Below are 17194 nucleotides of genomic sequence, written 5' to 3' on the forward strand. Positions count from 1 at the left end.
CCCCAATCTCACTCCCTCCTGTGCTGTTGCCCCTCTTTCCCTCACAAGCCTGCTGCTCTCCCCCTCCCCAACCCCAACAGACTTCTCAGCTGGAGGCAGCTGTCAGCTGCCTATTTAGTCTATGGCCGAATCTCTGAAGCAGCCAAATCTTTTCTGAAGTTTTTCCAAATCGATTCAGATGCTTCAAATCAATGCAGAGCTTGTAACTGGTTTCCAAGTTTGATTTGGATTCAGAGATTCGGTACCTGAATCAGGCCAAATCTCCTCTGAATTGAATCGGCTACCAAACCTTTGCACAGCCCTATGAACTACAGCAATATTTTCGTCCAAGTAAGGCCTTCCAGGTAAGGCCTGATTCAATGGTCCTTGAAGGAAAACAGAAGATATCCCCTTGATTTCAAAGGATGCTGAATCAAACCTATGAAGACTGCAGAATTAAAACCTTCAGTACTATCATTTATAGCTCATGGACATGGATGTTTACAATTTTAAGATGGAAAGTTTTTTTACTGATCCAGGTACAGAATTTTTGTATATTGTTATAGGTATTCTGTAAGGAATATTCCATAAAATTAATTTAAATATATATTTTTTAAATAAAATCACCTAGTCATTAGAAAATTAGTTAGAAAGCTACACAATATTGTCTTATATTATTTTTCTAACATTTGAGTTTACAAAAAAAAAAGCAGGAAGGTGTATAATACCTAGAGGAAACCAGTGGTGATGCGTAGGGGGTGCATGTGCACCCCCTGAGAGCACTAATGCACCCCCTAACAGGCAATGCTCCCCGCTTAGGCGACAGGCAGGGGGGCAAGCGGGAGCACTGACATTGGCTGTGGGGGACCCCTCCCGGTCAGCAAGACTGACTACAGGGGAACCCACCCCCACCAGTTGCTGATGGGTTGCTGGGGGGCATGTCCCCCCGCCGACTAAGGTGGCACTAGTCACCCAGGAAAGTATATTTTGACACATTAATTTAATCTTCAAAGCAATTGTGAACTTTAATAAACAATACATGCATGTTTTACCACCAAAATTTAAAGTGTTGCTATTTGTTTAAATAGCCCTCAAACATACAAAACTTGGGGAAACCATTAATAAGGGTGCAGACAGAAGTGTGACATTATTCACGCAATCAGCCCCTTAAAGTGCTCTACAGCTGTGATGTAACATACATGCATGGCTGCAGGGTGCTTTTAAAATGGTCCATCACATGAAAAATTAATTCTAGTCCAATCAGGTATTAGGTTCAGGTGTTCTGCTTTAGAATGCCTTAGGGCAGTGTTTCCCAACCAGTGTGCTGTGGAACAAAAATGGGCCGTCAGAAATGAACAGGTGTACTGCAGCATTTTGCCATGGCAATGAGCTACAATAGGTATGAGGATGGGGAATGCCTTAAAAGGTGTGTCGTGGAAAATTTTTATTAATGTAAGTGTGCCTTGAGCTGGAAAAGGTTGGGAAACACTGCCTTAGGGAACTTGTGTTCCCTCAAGGGTTAATTTTTCATGCAGGGTGAACCTATCAGCAGAGAGGGATGGGGAAGGGGGCAGCATGGAGCAGCACAGGGGGGGTTGGGGAAGGGGTGGAACAGAGCCCCCTCGCCTTGTGGGGCTGTCCTGGCTCCCCCCAGACTCTGCAGCTGCTGGGACCCAGACTCAGACCCAGCTGCCAGGCAGTGTCGGGGATGAAAGTCTCAGCTGTGGAACTCCCAGTCCCGGCTGCACATGGTGCACCCCTGTGGCTGGAAGCCTGGTCAGTTGATGGGGTTCCCAGCTGCAGGGGCAGACCCTGCTACATGTGCAAATTAAAGCTGGATAGCAAATAAAATTAGTACACATTTTCAAGATCTAACTTGATAGCTGGCTGGACCTTTTTATGATGCAATAGGTACTTTGCACATGTAGCTGGTCTCAGTTAACTGCACAATTAACCAGTTAATTGCATAATAACTGTAACGTGTAGAGGGGGTCATGGTGTCACAAAAGATTTTTTTACCCTACTGAAAATCTATCCAGTTGGCACACCACATCTCCCTTTGCCAACTGTAAGAGACCTAGCAAATATACCATTGCTGTGTTTGTGACACGCCTGTGATCTAGTTGACTTATACTATAGAGCTGGATGAGTCTAAAAGTGAAATAAATTATACTTGCCACAAAAGCATGTTATGCTTAAATTTTTGCTTAAAGAAGCACCCAAGCACATGGATTAAAGTTGACATTATGCAGCTTTAACATCCCTCTAAATCTGAAATCTGCTCACAACATTCCTGTCACATAACTCTACAACAACCATCAATGAATAGAAGAATGGGAAGAGCCAGCTGTTTTCAACAGTGATTCATTCTGTTCACCAACATGGTCTGGATACAGAATTACATTCTTTGCTCAATATTTATTGTGGCTTCACTTTGAACTGGAAACGGTGAGCACTGAGTAAATGGACTGAAGGGCAGCTGTCTAGTTTCACTTCAGCTTTCGCAAATTACCCTTCTTCCTTTTCGGAACTTGTTTTATTATGTAAAATATCAGCACTTTGAGGTTATCCTCGAAGTGTGAGCTTGTTTCTCCCACTTCTCTTTTCTCTCCTCCATCTCCACCCACCATACCACATTCCTACTAACTAACAAACTCATCTGCATCCTTCATTAATTCCACTATATAGCAGTCTTGAAAAGCTGACAGACAAAATCGCCATTGTTGTTGGCAATCCCTCAGTTCGAGGATGATCTCTACCACAGTTCATTGAGGCTCTTGAAGTGACTTAAGAGATCAATTGTTGAGCCATAAACCCGTCAACAGAAGTTGCAGGTCCTTCTGCAGGGGAGAATAAGCTGTAGGCTAGAATTTCTCTCCTTTTCCTTTCTTTATTCTCTCTTCTCTGCTTTAGCTCAAAATGGGCTGCTGCTTGGTTGAGGCTGCAGTGTCACTGGAGCTGTTCAGCAGGCAGTTCCTCCCAGCTCTTGATGTTGGCATCCTTTTTCTTGAGGTATGCCTTCAATGTGTCCTTGTAGCATTTCCTCTGACTAGCATGAGATCTTAGGCCATTACTAAGCTGGGAGTAGAGCATTTGTTTTGGAAGCCGGGAGTCGACCATCAGCACACAGTTCAGTGATGTTGGTGCTTGAGGGTTATGAACTCAATGCTGATAACACTGACTTCAGCAAGGAGGCTGATGTTTGTGCACCAATCTTCTGATCTGATGCAAAAAATTTCCAGAGGCATCATTGCTGATATCTCTCCAGGTTCTTCAGATAATGATGGTAGGTCATCCATGTTTCATATCCATGGAGGACAGTAAGGATGATGACTGCATTATAGACCTGGATCTTGGTGGCTTTCCAGAGATCACAATGAATAAAGACACAATGAAGCAATTTCCCAAAGGAGGCACTTGCACATCACATCCTGTGCTAGATCTCCTCATTGATGTTCACTCTCTGAGAGAGGAGGTTACAGAGGTAGGGGGAGGGCTTGACTACCTCCAGAGTCTTTCCCTTTATGGTGATTTGGAGGGGAGGGGGTCTCATTCATGGCCCAGGGCAGGCTGATAGAGCACTTTGGTCTTCTTGATGTTGATAGAGAGGCCCAAAGTTCAGTAAGCTTCTCCAGAAAGATCCAGTGCAGTCTGAAGGTTTTCCTCAGTCTTCATAAGGATGGCATAGTCAATGGCATATTGAAGGTCCAGGATGGTTGTTTTAAGTACTTTAGTCTTCAAGTGAAAAGATCCCAGATTGAAGAGCCCTCCATCCATTCAGTATTCTGTCAGTTCCAGAAGGAAGGCAGTCCTTAATAAGAACCAAGATGACTGTTAAAAAAAATGGAGAACAGAGTTGGGGCAATGAGACATCTCTGCTTCACCCCAGTATGGATGACAAATGGATCTGTCTCTGATCTGCTACATAGGATGGTAACAGTCATCTGGTCATGAAGAAGTCTCAGACCTTGCTTTACTTTTCAGGATATCCAAATCTGCCCATTACTTTGCATAAGGCTTCATGACTGATGGAATCAAAGGCCTCAGTGAGGTCAATGAAGGCCATATATAAGTCCTGATGTTGTTCAGGACACTTTTATTGGACCTGGTGGGCAACAGAAATCATGTCAGTTGTACCATGGTATGAGTGTGAAACCACACTAAGATTCCAGCAGGATTTCCTCAGCAAAAGGTAGAAGACAGTTCAGGAGGGTGTGGGCAAGGATCTTCCCTGTTGTGGAAAGGAGGGCGATACCCCAATAGTTCCCAGACACAGACAAAATAGCTAGAACTCTAATGTGAAAGATGGCACTAATGTCCAGTGCTTAGGTGAAAAATCAAGACCTCTCTCAGCCTGCTAGGAAAAAAATGGGACCCTTAACAGCCTGGAAATCTTCTCAAGGAACATCATCTTTCTTAGCCCTCATTGGCAGTTTTCTTATTAAAGGGCCTACAGAAGTATAACTCTGGGTCACAAGAGTGCTGTGGTATATCAGCCTACCTGCTAAAAGAGTTCCTCATCAGGCCAGGCTTCCCTAAACTCAGGCAAATGCTGTAATTGCTTCAGGTACTAGGCTTAAAGCCTAGATTATAGAGCCAAGTAACACTCTGCTAACTACTTTCCATAAGAATGGAAAGCCTCCTAATGGCCTCCAGACACCCCTTCTCTCTGATCTGCTGTCCTCCTTCTGCAACTTCCCTACCTCCCCCAGCTGAAGCACCCTGTCTGCCTGTGACCCACTCCTTCCTGACCACCCAGCCCATTACAATAGATCCCTGTCATAGGATTCACCTTCACCTATTTCCCATTGTGCAATTTCCTGGATCCTGGAAGTAAGGTGGGCTACTCCACATCAGCCTTTGGGTCTTCCTACACTGGAAATAATTCTAGCATCTGCCTCCAGATGGTTTGTGCAAACCTTTTTTTTAAGATACAAAAGATTGGAAACTCAATGCAATTCTTGTCTTTTACTGCTGCTCACAGCGGTCTTATGAAGCTGCCTGGAAAAACTGGAGATGGCTCTTATCAGTTTTTATTCTGCTGAATTTGGGAAAGCTCTGGACTGAAACAGAAGCACTAAAGCACTCTGTCTACAGTCTTAGAATACAGCTCTATTATTTTCTTATGAAATATGTGGTCCAGGGAAAATAATTATTTAAAAAGAACAGATTTTGTAGAAGCTTACAGCATTAGTCTCCCACAAACTTGGGAATGGCAGAAATTCACAATGGAAAGTAATAAGTACACTTTTCAAGACCTGATTTTATGATTTTTATTCCAGGGATCCTACTCTTCCATGATAAAAAAAATCCCTGATAAAAACACACAAAACTTGGCCTTTTTCCATGGCGAGACCCCCAACACTGATTGGCTGAGGGGCCCCAGTGGCAGTCCTGCCCCTCGGTGCTGACTGGTCAAAAGGGCTGTTCTTCAGGCAGCCCTAACTTTCACTGCTGATGGGCAGAGAAAAGCGGGGCTGCATGACAGGCAGCCCTCTCATCCAATCAGCGGCAGGAGGAAGAGTGAGCAGCTGCCATCATGACTGCTTCTCCTTCGTGTGCTGGTGGCTCCTCCCCACCGGTGGGCCCCTGCAAGGGGATTCCCAGGGCATGCAAACATGCAATATACAAACAGATGTCTATAAGGCATCACAAACTATGACTAGCTTTGGTCACAGAAACGTTCTTGGACACCTAGAACACAACAAAGGGCTAGAATGTCTGCTTGCTTGCAAGTTGTGCGGCCATAAAAAAATTAAGCACAAGGGCAACATCTGTTTGCACCCACAGAGAGACTATCGAGCCTTTATTAGCTAATGAGAAGCCATCTTTTTACCAGTGAAGATAAAGCTGTGAAAGGCAAACCTAAATCTCCACCAGAGAATATTGTTAATTAATAGTAATAGACTGAATGGAAGATCTCTGTAAAACTATCATTCAAGGTCCCGATAAATAGCTTGGTTTGAATGGTAATGTTGTAGGTCAGGGGTACTCAACCTCTGCCCATGGGGCAAATGTTGCCCATGGAGCCATCTCATCTGGCCCATGGGAATCCCCATAGGTCTGGAAATTTGTCAGAAGGGGAGTGGTAGCCATTAATATGGCCACCTTCCCCCTGCCAAATTCCTATGCCCTAAGCCCCATGCATGCTTCTTTCCCCCGCTGGACCAATCCATGTCACCTCCCCACCACTTCTGGATCAGGGCCAAGTCACACTCCCTTCGCCCTAATGGGGCCAGGTTAGGGCCAGGCCATGCCCCCTTGGGGCTGGGTTGAAGCTGGGCCACACTCCCTACTACCCTTGGGGCCAGGTCAAGCTCCATTCCCCTTCAGGGCCATAGTAGGGCCAGCCTGTGTCCCTCCCCCCCCGGGCACCCCTCCCTCCGCATGGCTGAATGGTACCTGCCATTCCTGTCCCTGGGGCCAGATCAGCCTGTCAGGCAAAAAGGTTAGGCACCACTGTTGTAGGTACTTTAAATTTCATTGATGGTGTACATGATGCTTCTTGCTGTACTTTACATCCTAGCTTTGCACAGTCCCTCTCTCTTTGCACTCTGTCCCTGGCATTAGTTGCTCCCTGTGTTTCACATGCATAGTATTTTAGGACTAAGCTAAAAAGGGGAAATTAAAGCTCTCTAGGGGTGCACTGGCAGAACAATTAGGGCATCTTGTAAGGTTCTGGAGGAAGGCATTTTAAGTATTTTGGATTTCTGCCAAAGGTTGCTTTCATTGAATCTAGCTGTAAACATTCAAGCTGAGGACTCAAATGTATTCAGATGTTATACTAGTTGCATCATTCCTTGGGATGCTGTTGGCTAGAGGAGCTAGCACACCTTAACTATGTTAGTCCTATGTTAGATTACAACCACAGATTTTCCTATAGCATCTTACTATCCACAGGTGCCAAGTACGCAGGGGTCTGAGGGCTCTGGCCCCACTCAGGAAGAGGGTAGGATGACTACCCATCCCTAATTGGGCAGGACAGTCCCAAAATGGGAATATCAAGTTCCAGTCCCAGACTGTACAACTCTGGAACAGCATTTGTCTCAGGTTCCCAGTATTGTGCAGGAATCTGTGTTTTCCATTCACTGTGGAAAAATGTAGGAAAACTCTCCCCTTGCAGGCTGGGAGAGTTTTAGCCTGCAAAGGGCGGTGTGAAACAGAAGCGCCACGTGCATGTGTGCATATGCGCACATAAGCACGACCAGGAATACAGCCCCAGACAGCAATGGAGAGCAGCTGCCTCAGCTGTCTGCAGGTTGGGGGGGTGGGGAGGGCAGATTAAGGCCTCCGTGGTGAGGAAGGGGAAAAGGGCATAGGTTGGGGTTGGGGGTGCTTCCCAGCTAGGGCAGTGCATGAACTCCCCACCCTGCTGCTTTCCCCCCCAGGAGCTGCAGGGGCAGTGGCATGGAGTTGTGTCCTCCACTGCTGCTGGGTGGGCAGGGGGCACCTCATCATAGTGGCACAGCTGGTATGGGGCTCCTGAAGGGAAGTCAGCAGGGTGGAGAGCCCCAAGTGAAGCCCACATACACCTCCCCCCACCTGCCCTGGCTCCACTCCAGCTGTGCTGCAGGGAGCAAGTGTGTGTGTGTGGGGGGGGTGGGCATCATCTTAGCGCCCCCTGGCAAAAATAGAAGTTGGTGCTTATGCTTGGAACACCATATGTCGGGAAAGAAAGGCTACCTTTAAAAGCACTTTGAGCTACAGGCCAGTTGAACATTCTGCTGCTAGTTCCCTCCACATAGGACCTATCTCCAAGCAGCAACCGGGAAGATATATGATGCTATGTGGTTTCAACCTCCATAACGAAGAGCTAGGAACATTTCTTGCAGTGAGGAGAAGTAAGAAGCTGATTTTACCAATGTACACAGCAAACAATATTGGAACACTCTGTCTAGTTTTGATGTCAACATTTTAAAAAGGACACTAGAAAGTTGAAGAAAAGCCAAAAATTGATTTGAGGGCTGGAGGAAAAACCTGACACTAAAAGATTTTAAAAGCATAATACGCTTAGCTTATAAAAAGAAAGTTGCAAAGTGATCTGATTGCAGGATACAAATATTAATACGAACAAGAATTTTTACCATGGCATATTTCACATTTCTGCAAGACAGTATTTTTCCTGACTGAAATCACTGAAAAGTCCATTTAAGACTGACCAAAATGGAATTAAAAAAAAAAAAAAGGGACTGGTTCTAGTTCCCTGGACTCCAAGGCCACCATGGACCCTGTGAGCTCAATGCGCAGGAATCCAGGAGCACAGGAAGTCTGGGCTGCCAAAGAGCAACAATCCTGTAAATTAATTCCACTACCAGCCTCTTAAAGTGTCAGTTTTCTTCTTACAGTCAATCCTTATTCAAAATTAAATGAATGAGAGGAGAAAGGGAAATCCTATGAAAGCTTGTCCCCCTACATTCCTACCTTTCTCACTATTAACAGAATGTTGATTGGGGGGGAGGTCAGGGTGGAGACAGGGCTGTAGCTTGATGGTACAGCTGTCATAATTCTCTGAAGAACTACTTATCAGCGTAACAAAATGGTGTCAAATTATATGGTTTATAATTAAAATAAGATCTTAGCATCCTCCTTTCCACTCTGAGGAGTCAGGAGTGGGAGGAATACAAGTCAAGAGAAGTTAAACTAATTTAAATGGTGGATTACAGTACTGTCACATGCTCAGAGGGGGCCTGCTAAGGGGCCTCTAAATTACAGTCCAGAGGGGGCCTGCTAAGGGGCCTCTAAATTACAGGCCAGAGGCTATTTATCTCAAACCAACGCTATCCAACTGGCAGATCACAAGGGGTTAAATTGTAGCTCCGGGCTTCCAGCCAGCTGCTGCTCCCCCCATTACTCCAGCTGAAGCAGCAGTTGAGGGCTCAAGGCTCCTTCTCCCTGCCCCTACCTCAAGAAGTGGAGCAGTACAGCAGTCTTCAGAGCTGGGGAACCCACAGCCCAGGGTGCCTGAGTGGCATGGTACAGCAGGTGAGCTAGCAGACAGAAAGCGAAGGGCGAGTTGTGGCATCTAAGTACTCAGTACAACAAGGGAGTGGGGAGAGTGCTTGAGCACACAATGCTGCAAAAGCCCAGGCTGCAGTGGCTCGTGGGGGGCATAGAGACCAGTGGGGAGGCACAGAGAACAGCAAGGAGAGATGCATGGTGCAGTGGGGAGGTGCAGGGTGCAGCTGTGGAGGGGTGCAGAGTTCAGTGTGGGGGGGATACCTGGGCAGCTATGGAAGCAGGGGGGTATGGGGAGCAGCAACAGAGGGGTGCCTGAGTGCAGTGGGGAGGCATGGAGAGCAGCTGTGGGAAGCAACAACAGGGGATGCACAGGTGTACAGTGCAGCAGTGGGGGGCTGCACGGAACAGTATGGAGATATGCGGCCCCTGGGACTCATAGCCTCTGTGGGTGGGGCCCCCGAGAGGCATGCAGCCCCTGGCCACTTCTAAATTGGACAGCCCTGATCTAAGACCATAGTGTCACCTGTAGGGCAAGTCTTGAAGCACACCAACTGAGCTAGGTGCACATCTGGGACTTGATTGTCTAATAAAATAGGAAAATCCTCATGCCTAGTTTGTGCAGTGGAAAAGACAAAGGAATCTGAGGGAAGGCAACCCCATGCCCCTCTATTTTTTTTTTTAACTAATTAGCATGTTTTTTACTTCAGTGCTATAGGTTTCCTCAATGGACACTTGTCCTGCTGCTTTTTTCATAAACTTATATGAGACTTCTCCTGCCACATTTCCTGACTGAAAGTTCCTAACGGGCTTCAAATTTACACTGACATCCTAATTTTAAAAGATGAATTGTGAGGTCTAAAACTGTACCCAGTCTAGTTCATTTCAGTTCAAAGACAACTCACAACCCATACTTCCGCACATCACTTACTACTATAGTGTAGGAGAACCTCTGTATATTCCAGCAGACTCAACTGCAGTAAAAGGACTTAAATGGTGACATCCTCTGGGCTGGACAGAAAACACTAGTTAAGGGTGTGGTAAGCAAAATCAGTTTTAAAACTTTAGTAGTGAACATTCAGAATCTTAGTTATTCACATGACCTTGTACAGCTGGACAGGCATATAGGAACTTGTGCTTGGTAGTTACATGGTACATAGCCGGTATATGTTGATGCAGTCTAAGATATGCAGTTAGTAACATGGGGCACCTATACATGTGACAGAGCTCTGCTCCAACATGCTGCTGGAGTGCATTAATTAGCATGCTCCACCAGCCTGTGTCATGTGTATTTAGCATCCCTGCATTTCAAAATGGCAGCAGGGTTGCTTTAACTGAAGGTCAAACAAGCTTTAGTTAAAGCGCCCCTACTGCCATTATGAAGCACAGGTTGATGAATGCACATGATGCTGAGAGTGCTTTAATTACAGCAGCTCTAATTAAATGCCCCACCCTGGAGCACATGTATAGACACCCACTGCCTACACTAGCTTGGGGTAGGGGTGTTAAGAAATTCCGATGCCGTGATATAGTAGGAAGAGAGATAAAAACTTGGCACATGGTAACCACATCAGTACAGAGTTGTAAAGTGGCTAGACATTCTAAACCAGCAGATTTAGTATGCGGTGTATAATTGCTGAGGCAGTGAAGAGTCAAAGGCAATAAAAGTATTTGCTGATTAATGACATGTGTAATACACTTGGATCAAGGTGTAAAGTTCATCTCTTTATTTAGGTTTTGACTGAGAAAGTTGACATTGGATCTGGGGGTCTGTAGTCTAGATTGTCAGTTGGGATTATTTCCAAATAAAAAAAATCAAGTGTTTAATCCACACTCCCTTTATTACTTTGAAAATCTCCTCTTATGAGTTTGTTTATTCTCTTAAAGTTCTTCAGTCCAGTGGATGCCACTGAACAAATCGTAAGAAGTAATAAACTGTGGATGCAACAGGAGCACTTCCTAGGCAAGTTACTTAACCACTAGCCTACCAGAGAAAACATGGATGTTTCCTCCTTCTCCTACTCCTCTGTCAAGCAATTGTATAGAGCTATGAGGAGGCACATTGTTTGTCTCCATGTATAGAAATAAAGACTTAGACAGGGTTTATGTGCTTCCCAAATGGAACCGGACCATCAGGCCATAGCTGAATCAAGCTGTATCTGCATCTCAGCTGCATTCAGGACATCATTTTGGATTGCTCCTAAACATTAAAAGTAGCTCAAGTTCCTCATCAGGGAATCTTCACCAGCCAAAATGGAGATGCATAACAAACCTAGGCATTTTTGTGGCTGTTAAGGAAGGTAGAATATGGTTGCACTTGGTGACTTAGATACCTAAAAGCAGTGGAAGTGCTACTTCAATGTTCTGCAGGTGGAACATGATGTGAAGTTGCTGTCTCACCTGAAAGCATGGGAATTTTTTCCCCACCTGAACCTGAAGATGGTTACACAATAGTAAATCCTCACCGTACAGACAACCCCCGCTTAGCGCTCTTAATTGGTTCCTGAAAAAACAAGTGTTAAGTGAAACCAAAATATTTGACAACCCAAGATGGAGACTGCAGTTGTTTTTAATGACCTAAGATGGCAACCTCAAGCATTATAACAAAACTTGCTAAGTGCTAAGTGAAATCAGGTATCAATTTAAAATGAGTGTTATAGAGAAATAGCGCTAAGCAAAACCGCATTAAGTGGAGGTTGCCTGTACATTCATGCAGACTTGCTGAAAGCTATTGGTTTATCTAACACTGAACATTTCTTGTTTTAAATAGCTCTCTTTCACACTGCCCCTCTCAAGTTAAACCTGTATTTTACATAGTGCTTCTAAAAACAAATTTCTGGAGTGCAACCCAGAAACACAATAGAAACCTAAGTGGCATTTCCTACATTTGTGGTGAGTTATAAGAAACAACTTGAAGTACCCTTTCTTTACTCAGGTTGTTATTTCTGTAATTGCAGTGTTTGTTTATTGTCAAAGAACTTAGTACAACACATTTAGATGAAAAATATTGTTTATTTTTAAAGAACACAGTACAACATATTTAACATTTAATATTTAATGTGGAGCGAAGAAAAAGGCAAGCGTCAACATAATAATGACAATTGAACTGAATTCACTGCATCCAAAATGGAGTGGTACCAATTTGTTATCTGAGAAGCAAAGTAATCCCAGTCGATGGATGCCCCCAAAAAGGGGTCAAGGGAAAAATAACCCATCTATAATTTTCCTTGGGTGGTATTCAGTGATTTTGGAAGGTTTAGAGGAGATAGGACCAGCCATGCTCAAGTTATAAGTGAACATACATACATACACACACACACTTCATTTTATATATATAGATTACAAATCACACAATAGTTTATTACTTTACAATGCTTCTATTTTCCAATTCTGGTTCAGAATTTCAAGACATAACCAAGATAGAATTGTAGAGTATATTAAAGAGTAAGAAGTGAAACTTTTAGAACAGTAACAACTTTTTATGAATTAACGCTTTAAACTAGCTAGTTGGACAAGAACTGGAAACAGCTGAGAAAGACGGAGTAAATTTATATTTCAGTGTTCAAGGTTTTTCTTAAATGATTCAGGGCACTGTAAAGTTTTATATTAATTCAAAATTAATTGAATGGATTATTTTTGAAAGTGAGAGTTGTCTGTCTGGAATATAACCTCTCCAGTACTTAGTGCTGCGCATGTGTGAAATATGAAGACAGTACTAGAAATAAGTTAATAGTACAAAATAGGGATGTTTAGATAACACAGTATATCCTGTCAACTGACATGTGCTTTACTGGTTAGTTCTCAAGTATGTACTGGTGACTACTGAAGAGGATATTCTTAACATTCTCATCAGGACTCAAAGCCTAGATTTATCTCCTAATCCTACCAGCAACACATTTCAACAGCCACTTACAAATTCAGAGCCACTAGAGTCCATATCATTTCCCCAAACACACAGCTGTCTATTTTGGAGTCTACTCTTCCTGCACTACTATTTCAGATTGTTGCTTAACAAACAGCACCACTGTGCAAATTCATTATCTTTGATTCTTAGAACACTCTGTCAGAGCAATGTGCTCCATCAGTATACTTTGCCAGCATGGATAAAAAGCCAGCAGCTTGCCTGTAAGTTTGATGTTTCAAATCAATTAAACCAGTCATTGATTGTTAGGAGACAAGGCCACTAAATGTACTTGTTCCTAAGTGCTAAATCTACATCAGAGACACGCCTTCACATTTGATTCCTTCAAAGGAATCTTTCACCACTGCTCTGGAATTGTGAAGACATCCAAAGTTACTCTGACCCTTAGCACTTTAATAGTTGTAGCTTCCAGCCTTCCAGCTGAGGATATAAACACAACTGCCTTATCAATTAATCTGCTCCTTAACTGTCAAAAAGGATTACTGCTGTGACACTTGTTTCTCTCATTTTTCTATAACCACACAGTCCTTGGGGAAGTTATTTCTTTCTGGAATTTCCTGGCGTTCATAGCCCAGAGTGCGTCAGGGACAGCGGTGCCAACTCTGTGAAACTTATCAAACGCTGCGATTTCTGCCCCTGCTGTCCAAGGTCTTTCTGGAGGACTAAGCTGAGAGCAAATTACAAATTTTCATGTACTATGATGCCGAATATTGGGAAATTTCCAGCTTTTCCCTAAACCCAAATATTACAATAAATTACCTCTGTGCCCATTCCCAAGCCCAGAAATGAATTATACACCCACTCCCCCTCCTCCTACCCAGGTCAGATACTGCAGAGGTACAGGGGACACAGGTAGAAGCAGGCTCATTTTTCACGAGTGGGGGAGAGGGGTGAACAGATTTGCTGGGCTCCTTTTGCTCCCCGCTTCTCTCCAACCCCCTTTATGGGAAAGGTGTCTACATGCCCTGTAAATAAAACAGGCAACAAGAAGATACTTCCCTTCAAGACAATCTCACAGGAACAAAAAAAGGCAGGGCTTAGTAATATATTAGGGCCACGTCATATGGGGCACTTAGCACATGTTAAATGCACTTGAAACTCCAACATCTATGCCTTCAAGCAAGATAACAAGTGTTATATGAGCTCTTATCATATATTGTAGCAAAGTTACGCCTTTTGCAGTAAGGAGTGGCTCTAGATAGAAAATTCAGGTTGTAAGGGACCTCAGGAAGTCATCAAGTCCAAACCCCTGCTCAAAGCAGGACTATCTAACTAGATCATTCCAGGATGGAGATTCCACCTCCTCTCTAGGTAACCTGTTGCAGTGCTTCATCACCCTCCTAGTGAGAAAGTTTTTCCTAACATCCAACCTAAACTTCCCTTGCTGCAACTTGAGACCATTGCTCCTTCATCTGTCATCACTGAGAAGAGTCTAGCTCCATCCTCTTTATAACCACCCTTCAGGTAGTTAAAGGCTGCTATCAAATCCTTCCCACCCCCAGTCTTCTCTTCTGCAGACTAAATAAGCTCAGCTCCCTTAGCCTCTCCTCATAAATCATGTGCCCCAGAAATTCTAAAAGGTAGCAATTATTTAAACACCATAACATTTCTGTAACATACTTGACATACGGTAAAATCCAGAGCTGGATTTTGTCTCCAAGTGAATGTAAGGGCCCGATCACATGTTCACTCCTAACCGTTGCAAATCATTAGATTGCTATGATGTCTTAAAGTTTGTACCTGTTAGGGTGGTGTCACACATTTACTTGCAGCAGCTGAAAATCATTGGAATGTAATTATCAATCAAAATTAGTACCTGTTAGGAAATAACCCTTACCTGAAACCAACACTTGCACTTTAACTACTTAGTAAGCATTAAACTGAATGTGATGTCACCCTAATATGACAACTATACTACAACAGCACACAACTCAATCAAGGCATGGCTATATTTCGACTTCTATAGCTTAGGGGAAAAAGGCTTCAATTTATTACAGTGCATGCAAAATTAACAGGCCCCAATCCAGCAAGCATTTTGTGTGCACTTAACTTTATGTAAATGACTGGCCCCAATGAATTCAAAAGGAATATTTGAGTGCTTTAGCTAAACACAAGGGTAAACATTTGCAGGGGCCATAATTTTCTCAGTTTTACAGCCTCTTCCCCCACCCCTAACCTGTGAGCTAGTAGTTATGTGGATATCAACTGAACAAGAACTGCAGGCCATAGGTAAAGACAGTCTGAAAGAAAGGGCTAATTTTTGTAAGTCTTCAGATTTTAAAATGAAACATTAAAAACTCACCTTAAAAAGCGTCACAGTGATTTCAATGTTTTCTGGAACAGGCCATACAACCACACCCCGGTATGGATTTTTGATTCCAGGTTGCCAACTATGAGTCTGAAGGAAGATAAGAAACAAGTTGTCACACTCCATTATAAAAGGGCTGGTGTTACGATGCATATGTATACGTACTGCTCATTAGCTCCAAAAAGACAGCGTTCGTAAAACTATGATTCTATTAAACACAATATACAAGGCACAATTAAGAACAGAAGGAAGTAAATTTGCAATACTAATGGAAGTTATGCACTCAGACAAGACTCAGTCCCACACAATTCTCTGGCCCTGAACCCACAAAGTATTTAAGCACATTGCTTAGCTGAAGACCAGAAAGCTCAGCATCTTGAAGGATCAAGTCCATAAAAACAGGGAACAGAGATTTCTTAACATATCCAGATAGTGGAAATTGTTAGAAGTGGCTACTCGTTAGAAACCCAGTAAAAGACTTGGATCTTGTCTGCATTTAAACAAAAATTTGGACTGTGAACAGGTGCAAATTTAAAATACAACAATTATTCCTCAATAACAATGTACAAACAGTCTTATTCTGGATAAAAATGCTTTAGTCCAGATTATTTTAATCTACTCTGTGGAGCAGGGTCACTTATTCCTAAGTGTCTACTGTGGCACTGTCCTGGAACAACTATTTCTTGTGCACACAGACCCCATCTCTAAAAACTTGAATAAACATTCCAATACATGGGTAGCCACATATCTGGCATTGAAACAGGGAATACTGTGAAACATAAGCGTCAGAATCTGGTCAGTGAGGAGGAAAACTTTAGGTAACTGGAAATGAAAGTGAGGGACAGATGCTAATAAGAGCAATTGCTGAACAGCACGGCCATTCTTAAAGATCTGTTATTTCCATTTTGAGAAAAATTTACAATATAGGCATTGCTAATGGGAATTAAATGTACTGAGCAGATCACTGATTTAAGTATTCTTTTCAACACCCAGCACTACCATCCAGGACTATCTGTATTTACTCAAATACATGACAAAACTTTTTCCCCCCCAATTGGCATGGGGGAAAGAGCCTGCCACCTTATAATCACATAAGAAAATCTCACTAAATACACTGTCTATAATCAAACTGCTGCCAAATAGTACCATGTGCTCAGCAATGGAAACCAACTATGAAGTAGATTAAATGCAGCTGACACTGAGCATGACTACAAAACACATGGCCTACATTGGGCAAACATGCAGATGGGAACCTACCACAAGGATAGATTAGTGTAGCGCATCTGAAAAAGATGTATGGTGGGACCTATTAAGCACAGTCTTGGTCACCGACTCTTTCAAGTCAAGGTAAACTGCATACGTTTTGACAACTTCTTCACTCCCACAGCTGAGCTACACCTTTCTTCCCTATTATCAATTATTCCCATTTCTTCACCAACCGTAAATGCCTGGCAAACGTCCCCAACCAGTTCACCCAGAATCCCTCTGACAACCCCCTCTCTGAGCCTGGCATATATGATTAGTGTGGCCCCACCCTCCATGAGGCGGAACTGGACCAAGTTGCCCTGGCCTCTGCATATGCATTTTTTGAGCATCATAGGACTCATGACACGAACACCAAGTTCCAGTCATGAGTAGGGGGCTAACTAGCACATAGATTAGGGATAGGCAACGTTTTTGGCCGCATTGCCAAAACCCCCCACAATATGTACCTTGTAAGGTGCCAGAGTGCTGGCATGCCACCGAAAGAAAACCAGACCAGGGGATATATGGCAGGACATACTGCATATTAATATAGTTAATCATAAACATTGCTTTTTTTTTTTTTTAAGGGTCAATACTGGGTTTTCTAAAAATTCGAAACCTGATGACTTTAAATAAAACTTCAGCTACTACCTTTGTTTTTGTGTATTTTTTTTGTTAATTATGTTGCAATAAGAGAGAGAAAAAAAGAAGAGAAAAAGAGGAGAGATAAAGAAAGGAAAAGAGTAAAAAAAGAGAAAAAGAAAAAAGTGAAAAAGGAGAGGAGA

General features: G+C 43.3%; 1 protein-coding gene across 10 annotated transcripts in view; it reads right to left on the reverse strand.

The window, feature by feature from the left end:
• The window catches only part of EHBP1 (EH domain binding protein 1), a 452470-nt gene that overhangs the window by 333287 nt on the left and 101989 nt on the right, over positions 1-17194 (reverse strand). For all 10 annotated transcript variants that reach the window (XM_019516608.1, XM_019516607.1, XM_019516605.1 and 7 more), the window contains exon 3: positions 15159-15254. In XM_019516608.1, the coding sequence (XP_019372153.1) occupies positions 15159-15254 (96 nt within the window). The remainder of the gene's footprint in view (positions 1-15158; positions 15255-17194) is intronic.

This window comes from Gavialis gangeticus, unplaced genomic scaffold (assembly GCF_001723915.1).
Source record: "Gavialis gangeticus isolate Ggan-Ray unplaced genomic scaffold, GavGan_comp1, whole genome shotgun sequence".
NCBI lineage: Eukaryota > Metazoa > Chordata > Crocodylia > Gavialidae > Gavialis > Gavialis gangeticus.